Raw genomic sequence first — 21,399 nt, 5'->3', positions numbered from 1 at the left:
TTATCGCAATCATCAAAGCTCACACAACACTATTAAACAGCTGATTGGTTCAAAAACTTTATAGAAAATCATGAAAACGAAGAAAAATACGAACTTACGATCTCCATTTTAGTTTTATATAATATTGTAACTTAGAAGAATAGAGTCGTTGAAGCAAGTCACTTACCTTAAGAATATATGTAGTAAACAGTAGCGAATAAATTTGTTTTAAATGTAGTGCATTTTTCAACCCAAATAAATGTCGTTTTTGCTGTAAATAAATTGTGCCTAATGTAAACATCGGAGTTGTTAATTGCCGCCGCAGAGGAAATTGCTTCAAGATCGCCCAGTATTCACTCCCTACGGAATCACCCCAACCCATCAGGAACCGAAGGTCAGGTCAATACAGTCCACTAAGAACTCCAAGCAAGGGCTTGGACGGTACCCCATCAGTCGGCTTTGAGTATAATCTTTTCGTTAGCGCATGTTGTCGACGGAATGTTCTGCAGCGCTTCTGAGAGTTCTGCGTTAAGTTGATGGTGGTTGACGATGCTCTTACTTAAGTATTGGACATCTTTGTTGGTACTGTTCGACAGTGTGGTAACAATCATGTTGTGGTCGCTTATATCCGTGCAGATTGTCTCATTCATTGTTGAAGCGGTGATGCTCTATGAACATACAACTTGGTCGAGTATATTCCCACTGGCTGGCTGCGTAACCTCATTGTTGACAACAAACATATTGCGTGATTCCAAAATCCTGAGGTACTCGCCGACTTTGTTGCTCGACAGATTAACTGGCACGTTTGTATCACCTAGGAGGATTGAGTTAGGATGCTAACTATTACGGGACAACTTGCTTTCAAGCTTCTCGACAAAATTGGCGAAGTGGAATGCAGAAAGACGGTAAACAGCATGTAAAGATAGTGGCCCGTTACCCAAGCGAACACGAAGTCGTAAGTAATGAAATCCATCATCTTCTTCTATTTCCTCAGTATCAATTCAGTATCAGTATTAATTCACGTCACAAAAGTAGTCGAACGCATCACAAACACATTGAATTTTTAGAGACCAAATCATACTTTTTTCAAAGGACATTTAGTTTGCAACCGTTTGCTGCTAATTTTTCACTCTACAATAAATTGAAATTTTCACTCAAAATACCTAGTAACGCAATGTTTACGAATGCGAATGTGTGTTGCGATCTGTCAAGTGGTTTTTGAGATAGCGTATATGTAAGTTCAATGACCAAAATTTGACAAGAAAGAAAATCAGTCTCAAAACCAAATTTTGGGGAAAAATCTTATTGAACTTACTAAAACATATTTACATACATTCAGGAAAATTATACGGCATGAAGTAGTTTTGGCCATTAACAAGCCTTTAATGGCGAATTAAATCAATCAATTGCTAGAGATAGTTCACTTACCTTAGAAGTATTCCATCATTTTCTAGCAGACATCGCTTTCAAAGCGAAATGCTGAGTCTACAATCATTTATTTGTCATCACTGTGGGATGGATTTTTCTTTCGAATGATCAACTTAAGAGATGTTTATTGTTTTTATTTGTAATCATTTTCAAAGACATTTCAATATAAATTCGTTCTAACAGTCGCGATTGCTAGTCGCGACTGCTCTACTCATCTATTATTTACAAGCATTTTTTTTTCTTCCAACAATTCACAACGAGTTCATTTCACATTTTACGTTACGTTAATCTGTTAATCTTATCCAGCTAAATGACTAAATCACAATAAAATAAGATTTCACTTCTCTTCGTCACGTGCCATCCGATTTGCTTAAGTTAATTCAAAGTTATTTCCTGCCTACAGCTAACTGAAATGAATCGTTGTTTTCTATCGATTTCTGAAATGCGGACTCTGATGGTAACTGTAAGGTTTTTTATGTTCTTGTTAAGAATGAAATCTGTTCATTATAGGCGGTTTCTTCGATGTCTGTCGATGTCGATTAGTCGGAAAAGCTACTCAATCAGGTTGATTTAAGATTCAAACTGCATTCACCGAGCTTTGGAAGCACAGGAATAACAGAACAGATGCGGAATAAATGATTTCCCTCATCAAAAGAAAATAATCGCAACAGGAGTGAAATTTTGCTACGGCAATCAATTTTCCATCAATAAACTCTCCCAGAAAGAAAGTTAATTTCCGCCAACAAACGAGCGATACAAAACGCGCCTCGGGTCTCTGCGGAAAAGGGCGTTAAAATTTCCACCAGCAGAAAATGTCCTTTGCGGAATTCTTCGCGAAGGCCAGGGAAATTCACCTTTGTCAATTTTTTCCTGTAGTAACACAGAAAGCAAAAAAGTGAAACGATCGTCAATCCATCCATCCGTGTGTCATTTGAACGATTTGAAGGTTTTTTTTTATTTTGCTTTCATGCTTGTTGGCGTAGAAAAGTGAAAGCTTTCCAAAAGACTGAATCTAATTTTTCCTCACTTTCCGGGAATCAGAAGCTGCGTTCAGGCGAGGCCATCCAATCAAAAGCAGATTTAATGAAATTGATTTTCCATAAAAGTAGATGGTAGCGTTGAACATGGACTCCGGCGAGTAAGCTCACACGAAAGTAATCTATTCTTGACTATGAAACTGTCGAAATATTTAGCTTACTACAGATTAAATTAAATAAAAAAGATGATTTCTTTTAATTTATAATTGGTTAATATGATATTCAAAAATAAAAAAGATGTTATTCATATTTCTGTAAAAAGTTCCCAATAGATGATTTTATACTTAGGAAGCCAGATTGCTTGGTTTTATCCCTTTTTGCCCGGACATTTAATACAAAATTTAACAAAAGTTCGGTACGGCCCGGTTGACCAGATTCCATTGAAAAAAAAACCGGGAATTTGCCCGGATTTATTCACTTTATTATATTTTTCAAATTGTATTGTAAAAATTTTCATTGATGTGTTCGAAACGTCGTTTTTTGAGCAAGTTTTATAAAAAAAAACCGTGAAAGGTTTTTTGAAAGCCTCAAAACTGCAGATTGTTTATGATAAAAAAATATCTTTTTTTTTTCTTGCTTTGTGTTGAGCAATTCCTGAGTTTTTACCAAATATACCAGGATATTGCCCAGCTTAATGGTCGACAATTTAGAAATCCATTGCCTGGATTTTGCCAGGTTTTTAGATAAAAAAGTCTGGATTTGTCCAACCCTGGTACGTGATGAAAAAATTCTGCAACCTTATTTTCCACTTTTTCTGCAACACTGTCCAAAGAAAAAAGTTCCTCTAGAATGAGCTTCCCAGATGACCCTGTTTTATTCTGGTGTGCTCGTATATTTTATACAAAAATTTGGATCCGTCCGGGTTCATTGAAAAATGCTTGAGTTTTGCCCGGATTTATTCACCCTATTTGTGTTGCAAATATTTCTTTAGTTTATACGTCCAGAAAAAGATTCTTATCAACAATTTCATGAATTTCAATATTTGATCATTATTAAAAAAAACAAAATAAACTTGAATACTGAACATAATGACAAACGAAAGAATGGTTGAACTTAAAGCGAAATAAGTAATGCCGAAATCTTAAATAATAGTCATCTGAATTAGAATTTGTCAACTAAATTTCTGGAAAATAAAAAAAAATGATTCAAAAGTAGATGACTTCAGATAGAGTGAATACCGAAATAACATTCAACCGTTTTAAATTAAATTTAAATTTAAACTTATTCAATTTATCCAGAAAAGCAATTTAATTTATATAATCAATCATCCTATAATCAATCTGCATCAAAAAGGAATTATTCAAACAAAAACAAACTCGTCAATTATCAAAAATGATTTTAAATTTTAAGCTGGATATTTCACATCTAACATAAAATCGAAATGGAAATGGTAATTTAAATCGTTCATGAGGACATTTTCAATCACCATCGAAAAAAATAATTCTATTGTGAGATTTTTCATGATTCATTTACGACACTTTTTGCCCAAATACAAGTTGAATCGGGCGTATGAAAAGTTAATTCGTAAATAAGTTGCCAAATTGTAGCAAATATATTGAATGGTTTTTAACGATCTAATATATCATTGAAGTGAAGTGATATGCGATGAATGAGTGTGGCTTCAATTGACACGCACACGGGTCTCTTCCTTTCTTCCCAGGACCGCTCAAAAATTTCAACAATAGGGCTATTGTGAGGTTGCCAGATTTTTTTTCAGTACGTATCCGGGCCGAAAAAATACGGTCTATTTCATTCATAAACCAGGCCAAATCCGGGCATTGGTTTCAAAATCGACAACCAAAAATCCAACCAATATCGACAACCAATTTGGGCAAATTTGGTAAAAACCCAGCAATAATTCAACAAAAATAAAAAATAAAAATCTTTAAAAAAAATAAAAAATCGGTTTAAGGCTTCCAAAAAACTTTTTATGATTAATTTTGTAAAAAAAAACTTGCTAAAAAAATGTTTTCTTTTCTTTTTGATAGGAGTTTAACCCGTTAAGGTCATTCTTCCTCGCTAAAAAAATTTCGTTTTGAACGCATGAATTAAATTTTCAACATCACAATTTAGTTTTTGTTTGATTAGTAGAATAGTAAAGTAGTAAAGCGAATAAACTCGGGAAAACCCCGGCAAATCCAGGCTTTTTTTTAATGAAATCCGAGCAACCGGGTCGGATTTGAATTTTCCCAAATTTTGTAATTAATATCAGGGCAAACCTGGATAAAAACGTGTAGTTTGACAACCTTAGGATAAAGCGTACTGATAATCAATTGACGAGTTAGACTTGTGGTAAGGTGCCGGGGAGTGCACTAGGAAGGTTCGAGTTCGGTTCTCGGTCGGTGCTTTTTTTCATTTTACTCGATTACTCATCATCGTTTATTTATCATTATGGGTATATCATAAGGTTGCCAGATTGTCCGGTTTTAACCGGATTTGCCCGGATATTTAATACAAAATTTGGGAACAGTACGGCCCAACTCGGTTGCCCAGATTTCATTGAACAATGCCCGGATTAAGCCCGGATTTATTCACTTTTTTTTTTGGCAAATCAAATTAAAAAAACAAATTGTGATGTATCTAATTTTTTTTATTTGTGCCTCTTGAACAAAATTTTTCCAACAAGTTTCATAAAAATAATCATAATTTTTTTTTTTGATATTGAAAAATACGATTTGAAATCTGTTGATAAGTTTCGATAAAAAAAATTTTTTTTCTTGATTTTTGCAAAGCAATTTCTGGGTTTTGACAAAATTTGCCCAGATTTTGCCCGGTTTTATAGTCGTCAATTTTAAAATCAAAAGCCCGGATTTTGCCAGATTTTATTTAAAATAGCTATTTACCCGGCCGGATAGGTATTGAGAAAATTCTGGCAACCTTAATATCTCGCCTCCACTTGTTTGCTACGTTATATACTTGAAAAAATTAATAACCCAATTTTAAATCAATAAAAATTTAAGTAAATGACTTTGCAAAATCTATGTATGAACTAATGGTTTTTAATTTGAAAATCAATTTTCTTGAAGAATGGACACGAATAAAAAAAGTTTTTAAAATGTTTGTAAACCAAATAAACGATAAAAATAATTACTGAAAATTTCAACTATTTTTTAATTCCTAGAGAAAAAATAATGATTCTTTTTTCTGTTCTAAAATGAAATAGGTTTTTTGAAAGAATTTCCAACCAAAACGAAGTTTTTGAAGTTGTAGTAAAGCATCGGTTAAAACTTTAAAACGATTTGCGGTCTTTTAAATATTACAGGTTTTTCAAGCATTTTCTCTTTTAAATAATAATTTTCAATGAAAACGATTTCCTATTCGAAATACTAATGTTGCCTGAATTTTTCAACGCGTATCCAGGATGGATATATCTGGGCTATTTCATTCAACTAAAAACCTGGCCAAATCCGGGCATTTGATTTCAAAAATTTTGACCAAAATCCGGGCAATATCCATTGCAAATTTGGTTAAAACCTTGGAATAACTCGACAAAAATTAAAAAAAATATACATAAAAAATAACTAAAATATATTTTTTTCATCAAAATTTATCAACAGAGTTCAAATCGTATTTTAAAGTTTCTCCAAACCTTCCATGGATATTTCTAAGAAACTTACTCAAACACATTCGTTTTGGACGCATAAATAAAAAAAATACAACACAATTTGTTTTTTTTAAGTTTGATTTGAGAATGAGATTAAGAAAAAACCCGGGTAAATCACCGGGCTTTTCCAATGAAATCCAAGCAACCGGGCCGGATCGGATTTTTCTCAAATTTTATATTAAATACTCGGGAAAACCAGGATAAAACCGTTCAATCTGGCAACCTTATGAAACACGAATAAAAAAATTAGTTGGGTATTTTATCAGTTTTGAATGACTGATTTTGCTCAAATTTGATCCGATTTTAATCGAATGACACCAGAGATGAAACTTCCGTGATAAAAGGTTAGAACTCAATGCGCTAAATTAATTTAAAACCAGTTTTGAAAATGTAGAAAAAAATCATGTCAATTGAGCTAACCTATAATCAACTTGATCTTTGTAGCTGCACATATTCTCGTTCAAAATACAAAAAAAAAGCATTGGATAAGGTTGTCATTGAAAATTCTTGTGAAAGTGACAAAATAAGTCTAAAGATGTTCAAAATGAATAGATAGAAGTTCAACAATATTTTTGCGATGTTCCTTTGTTATTATGTCAATATCAATTAACCCTTCGTTTCATAAAGTAACAAATTTGCAACAATTAATGTATGGAAAAAATGAAAAATCGTATTTTACTTTAATTTTTTTCTTGATGTACTCTGCGTTTCCAACTGTTAAAAATGATTTTTAAAGAAAAATAAAAAAAATCATGAAATGAAGGGTTAATGTGTTTTTCTTACACGTATACTCTTTTTGAAGTGGAATCCAGAAAACATTGATTAAATAAGATGTGAGTTTTGAAACTTTGGCTATAAAATTTCAAACATTCAATTAGATAACTAGAAAGTCTTAGCTCGAAAATCCTTCAAATTGGTAGATACTAAATCAGAATTTCACACTAAAATAGTTCATTTAGTTCGCATGTAACTTCTCGTCAGGATGCTACTAATTAATCTTAAAACTTTGCCGATTTTGGAAGCTATCATTTTTAATCCTGATATTATAAAAGGCAACCTCGCTGGAATGGCAATATAACTAAAACATACTAGAATTTGTTCACATGGCGACCGTTAAAAAAACACTGCCAAATTAGCTTGAAAAGGCGATCCATCGTTTTTTTTTTTTGGGAACATCTTTTTGACTTATTTTGTTTCAATTTCAATCACAAATTTAAGTCTGATAAGTGTTCCTATATTACTCATGTTTCGAACCATAGCTTTTACAAACCTCCAACTTTGATAAAATTTCATTTCTCTCACAGTTTGCATTTTGTGAAGCAATCTCAGTTTTCCCTAGTTTTACTATAACAGCTCAATTGCTCTTTCTGGTGCCCGTGAAATGTTCAAAACTTATTGATTGAAGAGTTTATGAGTTAATATAGTTGGCGTGAAAGTTTTTGACAAAATATTGACTGAGAGAGAAATGGCATTCTGTCAAAGTTAGAATTTTATGCGATGCTCTGCGCGATTTAATACCTTTTTAACGCAACTGTACAACTATATGAATACTAGGGTTACATTGGATGTATGGGAAAATTTCATGATCGAATTTTGAAAATCGACCATTTCAATTTTGTAAATTGACCAAAAAAAACGGATACGAGCATAATTTTAGCTCAATCGAACTTGATTTAGGGGTGCTTAAAAGCGCTCAAAGTTTCAGATTTTTTTTCTCTCATAATCGCAAAAACGAGAAAAAAAGAAAAATCGAAAAAAATTGATGCAAAATGAGTTTAAAATGCACAAAACGTCGAAATCTGGTGTAATCTCGAAATTCATTTTTTTTTTGTCAAAAATCGACTTTAGAATTTAAAAAATCACGTAAGCGAGGGAAAGAAAATCAGAAAAATTGAAAAATTAAAATTTGATGCCAAATGCCATAGAAATGCAACGTCGATATTTGGTGTAATCCCTAAACAGAAATTTGGTCAAAAATCGACTATCTGGGTTTTTTTTTAGGAAAACCGTCCGTTTTTCGGAAAATTCGATTTATGGCCGAGTTTTTTTTAAGACCAGATCTCGACGTTTCATATATTTGTAAGTCATTTGGCATAAAAATTAAAATTTCGATTTTTGCGATTTCTTTTCACCCGTTGTTGATTTTTGATGGTCAAAAAATCGAAACTTAGAGCGCTTTGAGGCACCCCTAAATCAAGTTCGATTGAGCTGAAATTTTGCACAGGTAAGTTTGGGCAAATCAAACATAACCGATTTGGCTACAATACATCCATACAATAATCCGGGGTAAGATTGATCACTTTTTTCAAAATTTCTAGATTACTTTTTCGGTTAAGGGAAATGCGGCATGTTTCATATTTTTAAAACCAGTACTGGACTCCTATGAGCGTAAAACATGGTTGCAGAAATTTATACGACTACTTTAAATTTGATATAAAAATCGTCTTTGTTTAGAATTTGATGCTTTGGGGTAACATTGATCAGTTAGAGACTGATTGACGGTTTAACGAGATTTTTTTTATCATAAAGCATACAAAACACCTACACAATATTTTTAAATGCTAGTTTATCAGTTGCTTAGACGGTTCAGAACAAACTGAAATGATGTAAAATTAATCATGAAACTCTACAAAATTGAACACAACACTTTAGGTGTCCTCAAAATACTAAATTTCTAACTTTTGGTCAAGTTAATTCTGAGATATGCAATGCTGAATTCAAGTATTTCTTGGTATAGATTTCTTCGCGGTCCAAAAAAAAACAACATCCCGGTCCTCAATGTGTTAAGGCCAAACAACAATTAAAATTGAAATATGGACAATGATGTTGCATAAATAAAGGAGCTAAATTTTCATCCACTATTCGAAAAATTTCATCTACAAAAAAAAATTAAATTCTGCCTTCATTAAACTCCCTAAGCCCTCGTACTATTCCTCTTTAATTTTCTTCTTCAAACTTTACCATTTGAAGGGTTTCGAGCTTTTTGTCCTAGACTGGCTTACTCTTGGAAAATGTCCCAATTTTTATGAAATATAAAAAATTTTCCTCAAAATATAACAAAAACTATTCATTTACTAAGGAAAAAAGTTATACGCTTACATAAGTTTACCGCTTTGATTTAATCAGGAAGGCGTTTACTTACGAGCCTTCAAAAATAGATATTTCAAGACTTTGAAATTAAATTTTTTACTTACATTTGAAATTTTCAAAAACAAACCAAGTTTTTCCAATTTGAAACTCAACTCATAGGTTTTTAAAACTAGAAAAAAGTTTTGAGATTTTTTAACTTAAGACTTGTTATTGATTATTATGTAGAGAAAAAAATCATATAGTTCAAAGTTACCCGGGTGATCAATGTCACCCCGTTTACGGTACCTATTTATGCAGATTGTAAATAATTGCAAAGTTTGAATGTTGAATAATTTTGTACATTTCATTTCTATACACATAGGGGAAAGTCAGGTAAGACGGACACAGCGAATCAAACCGGCACTTCCAGTCGATTGAAAATTACAATGTTTGGCATACATCTAATAATGGGTATATGTTTGCCACTTTGGAGACCCTTTGTTCATTTACATCAAGTAAGGTCTCATAATAGTAAACAAAACAAATTGCAATCGTTTTCAAAGGTTGTGTTTTTATTAATCATATGAAGGAAAATCAGCGAATTACGGTCGAAGGGATTGAGCAACAATCGTTTAAAAAAAAAGTTGCTAAGGCGGGTTCTGGTGAGGTGAATAAAAAATCGTTGCAGCATTTTTTTTTTCATTTCGACAAAAAAATCAACTGAAATTTTCAAACCTGTTCAATTAAAATCATTCTAAAAGACTTGAAAAAAGTTTTTATAGTGATCATTTACAAGAAACAAAATTTGTTACCCTCTCACTGCACAGAGGTCCAAAAGGGCAAAATGTAAAACTTTTTCGCAGCTTATTTGTTTTTCATTTTATCTCTAAACTGTCTTAACAAGATTTGCACCTTAAAACTTGCTTCATAACTTGAAAGCATAACCAATTATAATATAGATAGAATTTTGGTATTTTTAACAAAGTTGCATATTTTTGCCTATTCTATAACTTTGTAGAACGAAATAAAGCTGTATCCCTTGAAACAAAACAGTTAGAATTTTCAATTTTTTCATAGTAGACTTTTAATATATTTTTTTTTGCTTTCAAGTTACGAAGCATGTTTGGAGCAGCAAATGTTGTTAAGACAAATTGGAGAAGATTGATTTAATCAGACAAACTCAAGATTTGATTTTTTTTTTGTTTTCCAACCCTGGAGATGGTTAAGACAGACACATAAGTTTTTCCAGGAATTTAAATTTTTCATCGGTTTGATCCGCAAATGTCTTCAAAAGACCTTGGCAAGACCAATTGTCGGTCGAAAAGCACTTAGCTTGCCAAACAGAAGACAGCGCCTATAAAATACGGAATTCAGAAAAACCAAACTGTTTCGATGGTCTCGAGCCAGTTGATTCCATTTTGGTTTCAGAACGTTCTCAAATACTTAACTTCCAAAAATATGTGCTTTTACAACAATTTTTCTGGCAAAATATTCCTTAACTTCCAACCTTTTTTGAAAAGTTTAATTTGCAAACATGTTTTGGATTGCTGTAAAAACAGTTTTAATGAGGGAAATAACTAATTTCTATAGTTCATACGACAGCAATCAACCTAATTTGCTTATATGCACTGACACTGTGTTCAAAAAAGCAATATCTGGTTTTCTATGGCGATTCTACCTTAGGGTGATCGTCCTACCCGACATATCCCTATAGGTGGCACTCGTGGCACGAATACTTACTGAATATTTACAAATATAAAAAAAATAATTAAAAGTTTAAAATTTAAGGTCAAAAGTGTTATGTCCAGATTACCAATGTCGAGTCTTGGTATCGAGCATTTTTATTTACTTGCTTTGAAATAATCATTATAAACTTAATTCCGTTTTTAAAACGAAGCTTTAAAAGAAGAAAATAAAATGGCAAAACTGATTTTACATTTACATTTTCCATACCAACATTTTTTATATTTAAGTTCTGATTTAAAGCAATGAGTTTCAACAATGTAATGAAAATAATAAGAATGACCATATTTTTTTTATCAAAAAACCACAAGAGGTGCAGATGGGTAAAAAATATATCATGACTTTTTCAGTGCAATTTGAAAAAACCTGCAAAATCGAATGAGAACAACACTTGGGAGTACAATGTCTAACTTTTTAGCAAAGTAATGGGTGGCCTTTAACAATTGAAGTTTGCGCCATCTACAGAACAAAATTTAGGCGAAAATCGGAGTGTAATTAATACACGAAAACAACACACGGTGGAGCATTATACTGACGTTAAATCGATGATCAATTAAACATATTATGTAAATTTGCATCTTTTTGTTGGCATCACTTTACATCATAGATGTAAAGTATATAAATTGTTTCATCGTGTGTTGCTTTTGTACTTTAATTCGTAAATTCACGTCTAAATAAATTTTATGATGCGCTTATTTTCAAAATTTGTTTTGTGAGTTACAACTTTTTAAGCTCTAGTAGTTTTTGATAAAAATGAGAAAAAATTGTTCAATGTTCAAGTAAAAAAAAACAGCGCTTAAAAAAACTTATATTTAAACCACGATTGAATCAACGTAATGTTTCCAATACTTACAAAGAAGAAAAAACAGAAGAAAATCCGTTTAAAAGTCTCTCATAAGTTTAAAAACAGAAAAATTCAAAATGACAACCTTATCCAACTGTTAAGAACTCATAAACACACAGACAAACCGACATGGACGGGTCAACATGCCGGTCAGATCATGCTGCCAAACATCCGTTTGCCCCGGGTTAGCACCAGGCTGACTACCATGACCGAAAGCAGGAAGAACACAACGCTGAGCAGATAGAAAATCCACCGGCAGCGGCTCCGCAGTTGCTTTTCCTTTTTCATCTTGACCCGGAGCTGCTCGGCCCGTGGCAAATCCAGGGTGAAGTCCGATTCCGGCCGGGTTGAAGGCTGCAATGAGAGAGAAAAACAAAAGTTGGGATCAGAATTAGAATGGAGAATGTTTGTGCACTTGTGAAACATGATTGTCTGTTATGAAAATTGAGTCGTAAAAAAAACTTAGCAGTAAGTCGGAACAACAAACATCTCAATTTGATTTAACAACCCGATCAGAAGAGAAAAACTAAATTGTATCAAGATGAGATATTCTGATATTCATTTTTTTCCTATCTGGATGAGTTATAATTTAGTACTCGTAGGATGTTAAAATATCTCAAATTATATCAAAAAGTCCATGCAACCATAACTAATTAATATCAGCCGTTGTTAGAATTTAAACAAAATTATAACTCATCCAGATAGGATATATAAACTAAAATTCTTATAGGACTTGTATGCAAAAAAAAGATGGCGGTAAGAGATGAGACTCAAACTCACCATTTTTCCAATGTCATCCATCCCACCAGCTGTGTGTCCTTGCTTACTACTCTACCTGCGCTTCATAGAAGGTGGGTGTTTATTTTCGTACTGATCCTGCATAGCTCGATCCTGGCTGCTTGTTTGGGGCCAGCGCAAAGGCAGGCTTCCTTTTGGGTTCCATAGAATTGGCCAATGGGAATTCATATAAGTGTACCTGATGTATTGGAATTTTGAAGGATCGGCCCGATCGGGATCGGACTATTGGAATTCTCAAAGGGAAGCGTGCGCACGGGAATCAGGCAGCCGTTTGTGTGGATTCAAACTGGACAATGGGAATTTCTATACGTTTACTTGAAGAATTGGAATCAGACTTTTGGAATTTCAAAAGGGATGCGTGCGGACGGGCAGGCAGTCGACTTCGAGTGTCGTTCAGATGAATGAAATACATTGAAAGTTTACCTGATTGATTGAAATTAGAATGAATTGGAATAGGATTATCAGAATTTGAGAAGAAATACTAGAAGTACCTACTGAAATGAAGGCTCCGAAAATCCAATAGCAGCTTTTAAAGCATGCAGGCAGATCAACTATTCCACAAAAATGATTATTTTCATTCATATAGGTAATCGATTAATTTCGTCTTAAAGCTTGAAAAAGTGCGTTTGAAAAAATTGTTTTTATCAAAAGTTGATATAATTCTGTTTAAGAAAAATCACAAACAACAAATCTCTTTTCAAAACTATAACTGAATCAGATATAAATATCTCGCTGAGATAGGATTGAGTAACGATTCTGATATGCTCTTCTGATCGGGAAGATAGTGGAGAGAAAGTGTTCTCTCAACTTCAAGAAGCTTTTTAGTTCATGAACAATTTCTAATGTTGCAGAAGACATTTCTGTATCTCGTTTCAGTCTGAATATTTTTATTAACCTTCCTTGGCGGTTAGGGTCTGCAGCTTGCTTCAATTGTGAAAAAACTTTTGCTCATATTGTGGCGCTCCTGGTGGACGGATTTGAAAGTTCTTAGCGCCCACGTGTCGTTAATCTTGTCAGCTTCCCATATGTATTTTTGACATTCCGCAAACCGACTGTACTTTGTTAACAGTCAACATGGAAGCCGAAAGAAGGAAAAAAAATATGCACAGTTTTTTTTAGAAAATCTATTGTGGTCTGCATCTGAGCTAGCTAAACTGCTTAAATTGCCCAGAAATACCGTATGACGCGTTATCAATTGGTATAAGGAAACATTGACGACGATTCGGAAGCCTCAAGCCAATCGTCGAAGTAGAAGTGTCGACCGGAAACTGCGTGGTAAGATTTTGAAGACGATTAAGAGGAATTCCAATCTGTTGGATCGTGATTTGGCCAGAAAATTCGAGGCTGCCCATAGCACCACGAGGAATTTTATTTTTTTACTTCAGGAAGAAATCAAGTCGTATCGAGTTAGAAAACAGCCTAATCGGACCTTAAAACAGAATAATGTAGCCGAAATCCGTGTTCAGAAACTATATGACCGGGTATTGACCTAGTTCGACAGGTGTCTTCTGATGGACGATGAAACCTATGTCAAAGCCGATTTTGGACAAATTCCAGGTCAAAAATTTTACTTGGCAACGGCTTGGGGGGATGTTCCAGCCAAATTTAAATTTGTTTTTGCCTACCAATTTTCACGAAAATTTATAATTTGGCAGGGCATTTGCAACTGTGACAAAAAAAAAAAACGAAAGTTTTCGTTGCAAATACGACAATGACGTCGGAGCTATACAAAAAAGAGTGTCTCCAAAAACGAACTTTGTCGTTCATCCGATCTCACGACCACCCCGAGATGTTTTGGCCATTACAGCAAAGTCGTTCAAGAATGGTATGTTCCAGTTTGCTCCCGAAAACCTAGCTGAATTCACGATTGACATCTTGCTATGAAAGCGGTGCATATTTAGTGATTTTGTGCGGCATCATTTGGCTTCTTTAGAATGTAAAATGATGGCACTTTGAAACGCGAAGGAATCAGGAAAAATTGTTTCCTGAATCTTGAAATCTTGAATTCAATGATAAATAACTGAAGCAAGCTTTATATGACCCGAACTGTACTTTTTCGAATCAATAACTCAGGAATGGTTAAAGCTAGACACATGAAATGTTCTAACTGTTCCTAAAATGGAAAGCTCTACAATTCGCATTTTTAGATATTTGTTTAGGGATCCAAAGCCACCCAGCAAAAAAAGAATAATAAGCCGATTAGGGTTATAAAGAGTGGGATTATTGTTTTGGTTTTAAAATCAAACTACGGAACCGATTTTCATAAACAAACCCATTTTGAAATCTTCTAAAATGTCTGCTATCAGATGCTTCTTAAAAGTTTGAGCTTTGATTTTTGTGGTCTTCAGAAAACGACATTACAGCAAAAAAGTCATTAAATAGTAGGTGTTTTGCATCAAAGATAACTCATTTTGTTGAAATCGCATTGAAAAAATATGAATTCAGATAGGTTGTGAGCTAAAATTGAAGTATTAAAAGTGCTTAGTTTTATAGACCGCAGCGGTTTATTTAATAGTTCTTTTTTTTTGAATGATTTTATAGTTATATTTTCATGAGGATCAAGGAATTTTATAAAAAAAAATTGCCGTTCTATTCAATTATATCCAATTCCAGCCGATAGTGATGAATTAATGATAGAGAGACTAAAAGGGTGACCAATCCTAGTATTAAATGATAAAATTTCACCACATTGCAGACCAAATCTGAGGTATATCAGCTTTTACCTTAAGCTTTTTATTACTCTACTCTTAACACAACTACTCTGGAATGTTAAACTTAGTTTTTAACCCTTTAATGCATGACTTTTTTAAAATGAGAATTGCAGTTATTGATTCAGTGAAATAATAACATTTTAATATAAAATCAAAACTCAACAGGTTTGAAGTCGTTAATTTGAGTATTTTAAAAGTTATGACCCATCAAAGTTGAAAAATATTTTTCGAAATTCTTAGTTCATTTCAATACGGTTTTACTAATTTCTTCAAAACCTTGTTAATTGGGTGCAGGAAGGTGTTTGTGATTGATTGAGATTAATAAATTTGTTAGAATTTGCGAATTTGAAGAAATAACAGCAATTTTCCAAAAACTACTTTTTTCAAAAAATGAAATAAATTCGATATTTGCAACTTTTTCGCATACTTTGTTCGATATCTCACACACACATTAAAATATCTTAACAAAAATACCATGGGCTATTTTTTTTTTAATTTCTAAAATATTTTTTATGATTACATCACTAAAAATATCCATGCGTTTTCGAGATATTTGGATTATGATTAGTGTTGTTTTAAAACAACACTATGCATTAAAGGGTTAAATAATATTATAAAAAATCAAATTGAAATTTGCACATTTAATTCATTTTGTGTTGAAATACGGCTCAGTGAATTTCTGAAATCTCTCGCTGCATGTTTTTCACGGTTCTTAATATGGTAAAAATGTCACATTTTGGGTTTATCAAATTATATCATTTATCATCTCAGTTTTATAAACATAATTATTCTGTAAAAAAAAAACAATGGTTAGTTATCAAGAAGAAAATCAACGATTTTCTATTTTTCATATATTTCCAATCATGACATATGAAATAGGAAATCAAAAACGTCATTTCTTCACTTTTATCTTTCAATACGCCCAACATTAGCTGACATTGAGAAATTTCAGTAATTCTCAACTCGTATCGCGTTACAAACTTCTACAAATTTTTTTCTCATTGTGTATGAGAAAAAAGTTTGTATGAATTCTGTAATACTAAATGAGCTTAAAAGCATTAGACTGAGTCGATTTGGGGTTATTTTTGAGTTTCTTGAACCATGGGATCTAAAAAGATTTGTTTTTGTTCAAATCTCATTTTTGATTTTTCGCAGATTTTTTAATTAACGTTTACATGAGTAAATTTTAGCTTTTATGTTCGTATGCAAAAATTCAATATTTTTCAATATTTTTTTTTTGTACTGAAAATTCAACTTTTTTTTTCTCCTGTGAAAACGACCTGGGTTTTGTGCCAATTTATAAATTATTTATTAGAAATTTTAAACTGAACAACTTTGTCGAAGATCGTAATTTAGAATCTTATTAGGCAAAAAAGTTATGAGCTGTTGGATAGGAGTATGACTTTTGATATTGAAAAGCAACAGGAATCACTGCTGGTGCCTATCGAGGCATTGCTCGCAGTAGCCATGAGATAGGTACCTCAGTTATATCAGTTGAATTGATTGTTTTCAATACCAAAAGCCATAATCCAATTCAACAGCTCATAACTTGTTTGCCTTATAAGATACGAAGTTAAGAACATTTACTAGTCAGACCGTTCTCCATAGCGTGAAAGTATCAAAAATTAGCCACAGCCTACTACGATAAAAATAAAAACACAACCTTTTATGTTCGAAGAGATAAAGATAAAATTTATTCTACAAAGTTGTAGATATTATCAAAATATGAAAATTTGCTCAAATAACAAGCTTTATCTCTATTCAGTGCATAGTTACAAAGCTGTTAGTTTAAAACATAGGTGTTTTCAAATAAAAGTTGCAACATCAACAGAGCTATTGAATAGTATTTTTTTAAGAATATTTGGTACCTTTAAACAATGTTTAAAGTGTATTTACGATTTTTAATGGAAAAGTTGTTGTTATTTTTTTAAATGAAGAGTTAATCACCGTGAATTTATTTTATGAAATTATTTTATCAGCTAAATCGGTGCAATTTTCATATTCTTTGAGAAAAAATATTCAAGAATTGAAAGATTCTAGACCGATAGAAGATTAGAATACGATGTTGAAAATGAGCGGAAGGGTAATTTTAATTTGAAAAACTTGTCATCACATTTCATCTTTTTATTCCTCAGGGGCCTACTACCTTACAGTGGTAGATACAGATAGAATTGTAACAACCACCACAAAATAGTAGGCCTAGCGTGGTTTGTCCCACAAGCGGAAACTTGCAGTACGAACGAATAAAAAGATGAAATGTGATCGCTCAGAAAAGCTCCAAATACAACCGAGACACATTTATCGATAGGAGGAAAGTTCATATAACGCCCCATGTGGCTAATATGCGCCACTCGTGTTTTGAAGAATCTGCAGCCTCTTAAGCCTGCAAAGTATTGCCAATTTGTTTCAAATGTTGTGATTGGCCATGGCAAGGATGGTTTCTTTTTCTAAAATTACCCCTGTTAAGAGGAAATTTCACAATTTAGGGTTTTCTTCATTTCGATGTAAATTTTAAAACACTTTCACCAAGGTGTCACCAAGCAGAGAAAAATGAATAAGACAATATTGTCTGATACATCGATAGAAGAGAATCTAAATTAAGATTTTATACTAAAAAGTCATACTGAGCTCGCTAAGGTATGCTTTTTATGAGTGTGTTTTATCACGGCCCATGCGCTCGTCATAACGCACCAATCGTTATATGATGAAAAAAGCTTTAATTTTCCAAAACGGCCAATTTTCATTGAAAGTGAACAAAAAGTTTAAAACCTTTTTTTGAACGTTAATTCAGCCTAAAAAAATCTACTTTGAATTTTTTATAAATTTCGATTTTTCCATATTGATTTTCTTTCCAGTCAAAGTGCCTGTAAGTGTTAGTGGGGCAGAATGGAGGGGCTCAGGTGGGGCATAATAGAGCATGTTCCCCTAGATGCGGTTCTCGGTATTGTATCATTACGTGTGGTCTAGCCGGGTTTTGGACTATTCGCGCTACGGAAGTTGGCCCGATACTAGGCGATTTACCGATGTAATGAAATCTGATTTTATTCTCTTTTTAGCCAAGTGTTGATTTTTGAAATCAAGAGTCGATCAACGTAAATTTCTGCAAACCATTGCAAGGTAGTAGGCCCGTGAGGAACAAAGTTTTTCTAATTAAAATTACCCTTCCGTTCATTTTCAACATCGTTTACCTTCTTCTAATCTTCTATCCTTTTATAATCTTTCAATTCTAAAATATTCTTTCTTAAAGAATATAAAAATTTCACCGATATAGTTTTTGTTAATTTTTAATATTTTTTTTTTAAAATCTGATAAAATTTGAATGCGTTTTGATGTACTATTTGATAATTTCAGTTGAAAATTGATAAAGTTATGTGCATTTGAAACATGTCACTTTAACGATGGCAATAAATCTCTATTTTCTCGTTAAAAAAGAGTTCAACAAATTTATGCCAAACGTACTCAAAAAACGGGCGAGTAAAGGCAAGCAGTTTTTGGCTAAGTTTGTAGTAGTTTATAGATCGACTAGTCCCATTTTACCCTAGTAATTCGCAAAATTATGGAAAAATAATACTTGAAATTGCGATCACTTCGGAAGGAAAAGTCGTGGCGACTAAAGATCTAGTGACAAATGTGCGTATTGATTGTCTCAATAAATATTGAGAACATCATGTTTATTTAAGTTTAAAACATATATTAGCTAGGTATTGAAAACAAATTTTGTTTGTTTCAAACTAAAAGCATTATAACTCTGCATTGAATAGAGAGAGAGCTCTTATTATTTCAGCAATCTTTTATGTTTTAATGAGATCTACAATTTTGTAGAAAATTGTTTGTCTCTATCTCCTCAAACATAGAAGTTTGTGTTTTTATTTTTATCGTAGGGTGATTTACCAATCGTTGCACAGCTAAGCACATGATGATTGTCGATGCACTCATCCAGGATTGGCCAACAAGATCCAAAAGTTCGAGTGTTTGAAAAAAGTGACTTAAAAATTTAAAAAATCATTTAAAACAGCTTGTCTGTGCCCAATAGTTGCACAGGCAAATTTTGTGTCGTACATAATGTTGTCCGATTTTTTCCAATGGTTGCACATTTTAAAAATCAGTCACCATGAGGTCGAATTGGCTGATATTTGTACGGAAGCTTATTATGAGAACTTCTAGTTCAAATGCAATCAAATTTTTAGACGGCCCCTTAGGAGGGGGGAGGGAAGGGGGGCTTCCCTATCCAATGCACTTTTCAATTCCAATTCGGTCCAAAAAACACTCAGCCGCCGGTTTGAGTGTCTGGAATAGCATTTATCACACGTGCAGTTTTCTCAGAAACTCAAATCCACCTCTTAATTCACCCGAAGCCATTTGAGTGGAGTATTATTTAAACTAATTTGCCCAGTGTTGAGCCTTTTTCTTTATATGTCCTACCAACATAAAATTTTATGTCTTTAAAATCCCATAGATTGAACTGAAAGGTATTTAATGCCTAATTTTTAAGTGGCTATTAACAGGCGAAAAAATTAGAGAACGTGATCTGTTTTGCCCCCTTTTACCCCTATGAAGAAGATACGATTTGAAAAAAAAAGGTTTTAGGACTCACTTGGAAGTCGATCGATTTTCACATAATAAATCTCAATTTAAAACTTGAAAATGGACACAACCACGCCCAAAGTTTCCGATCGTTTGACTGATTTATGCTCATAATATACAATTTTGTATAAAAATTTTATTTTCGAAAAATTAATTGATACAAATATCTTTTACATATAAGTGGGTTTATTTGTAATTAATGTAACCTCTGTAGCATTTCATCAATCTTCAGGAAACATTCACATCACATAGAAATGCTTCCCAAGAGTTTTCCGGCTGAAAAACTGTTTTGGATCAAATTAAGTTTCACAAAGCTATGACTGTTTATTTTTCTGGATGATAAGGGACAAATACCAACCTTCGACTTCTAGTTTTTGGGATTAAGGGTCGTAGTTTTCCTCCTGTACAATATTCTAACATTATTAATAACAATATCAAGGGAATCGCTGTTGACATGGAATAAAATTCTTTTAGATTTGTCGTCACGAAATTTGAGAAACAGATTTTTTTAGAACAGCTTTTAGATTCTTTGTCGGGATGAAGGATTTCAAAATAAATCTGATAAAAAAGTGATCTCTCAAAGCCAATGCAGTTGAGTTGACTTTGACACTTTTCAGACAATGCAAATTGCCCGACTTTCTTACATACATAAGTTTTTTCAGCGAGTATAATAATTTAAAAACTTCATGTTTAAGATTTTACGGTAGAAAAAATAAACTTATGGATATGTAAAGTGTCTTTGAATTATTGAACTAATTATTAAAAATCAACATTGAGTGCAAAAAATGTGAAAATTCTGAGTGGAAAATAATTAATTAAAGCACAGAATTTACTAAAATTACTAGTTAAACGGAAATATCCACTTTTTCAGAAAAAACATGTCATATCAATAGACAATTAGAAATGTTTTAGTTGCATGTAGTCAATGAACATGTTCAATTTTGTATGACAATTTGTATGCAAGAAGAACTTTTCGCATAGCTTAGCTTAGCTTAGCTTGTTTGACTACTCACATCCACCTTAAATCATTGAATCCGAAATGTTTCATACATCTTTTGAGGAATGGATTTCACACATTTGGACATTTTTTTCCTAAATTCAATGTTAATGAATACAACTACTACATTTCGAGTTCCATGATCGCTGGCGTGGCTCAGTAGAACTAGTTCCACATCGCCAATGGTTGCTACTCCGTGATTGACCGAGGCCATCAATTTTGTTCAAAGGTCAAAAGAATAGTGTCCGGGATTGACATCACATTCTCTTTGCCCAAAACTGATGCTCTCTCTTTGAACATCAATAACGGCGCCGGCCACGTCCTAGTAGTCAAAAGATAGTTTGGAAAAGAGAGAAAGGGATAAAAGAACAATATTGTGCTTTAGGACCGAGGTCACCTCTGCATCCTAGCAAAAAATTTGTTGTTGGAAGTTTGGGTGAAAGGATACGATCAGGAGACACTTTTGACTAGTGCGATCAGCTAAAATATTCTTTCATTTAAAAAAAAATTCTCAAATTTACAGGTGATTCAATGTACTCTGCTTTTAAATTTTAAAAAATTTCCCTAAACCAGATATATCCTCATGATGTATCTTTTATTTTAAT

At 32.9% G+C, this 21,399-nt stretch overlaps 1 protein-coding gene across 3 annotated transcripts in view; it reads right to left on the bottom strand.

Annotated features, from left to right (window-relative positions):
- Positions 1 to 3,765: 3,765 nt before the first annotated feature.
- Positions 3,766 to 21,399, bottom strand: part of LOC129753982 (uncharacterized) — a 326,624-nt gene continuing 308,990 nt past the window's right edge. For all 3 annotated transcript variants that reach the window (XM_055749837.1, XM_055749838.1, XM_055749836.1), the window contains one exon: positions 3,766 to 12,058. In XM_055749837.1, the coding sequence (XP_055605812.1) occupies positions 11,855 to 12,058 (204 nt within the window). In that variant the 3' untranslated portion in view covers positions 3,766 to 11,854. The remainder of the gene's footprint in view (positions 12,059 to 21,399) is intronic.

This window comes from Uranotaenia lowii, chromosome 3, assembly GCF_029784155.1.
Source record: "Uranotaenia lowii strain MFRU-FL chromosome 3, ASM2978415v1, whole genome shotgun sequence".
NCBI lineage: Eukaryota > Metazoa > Arthropoda > Insecta > Diptera > Culicidae > Uranotaenia > Uranotaenia lowii.
Note: the sequence above shows the minus strand (reverse complement) of the source record. Positions and strands in the feature narration are given on the sequence as shown.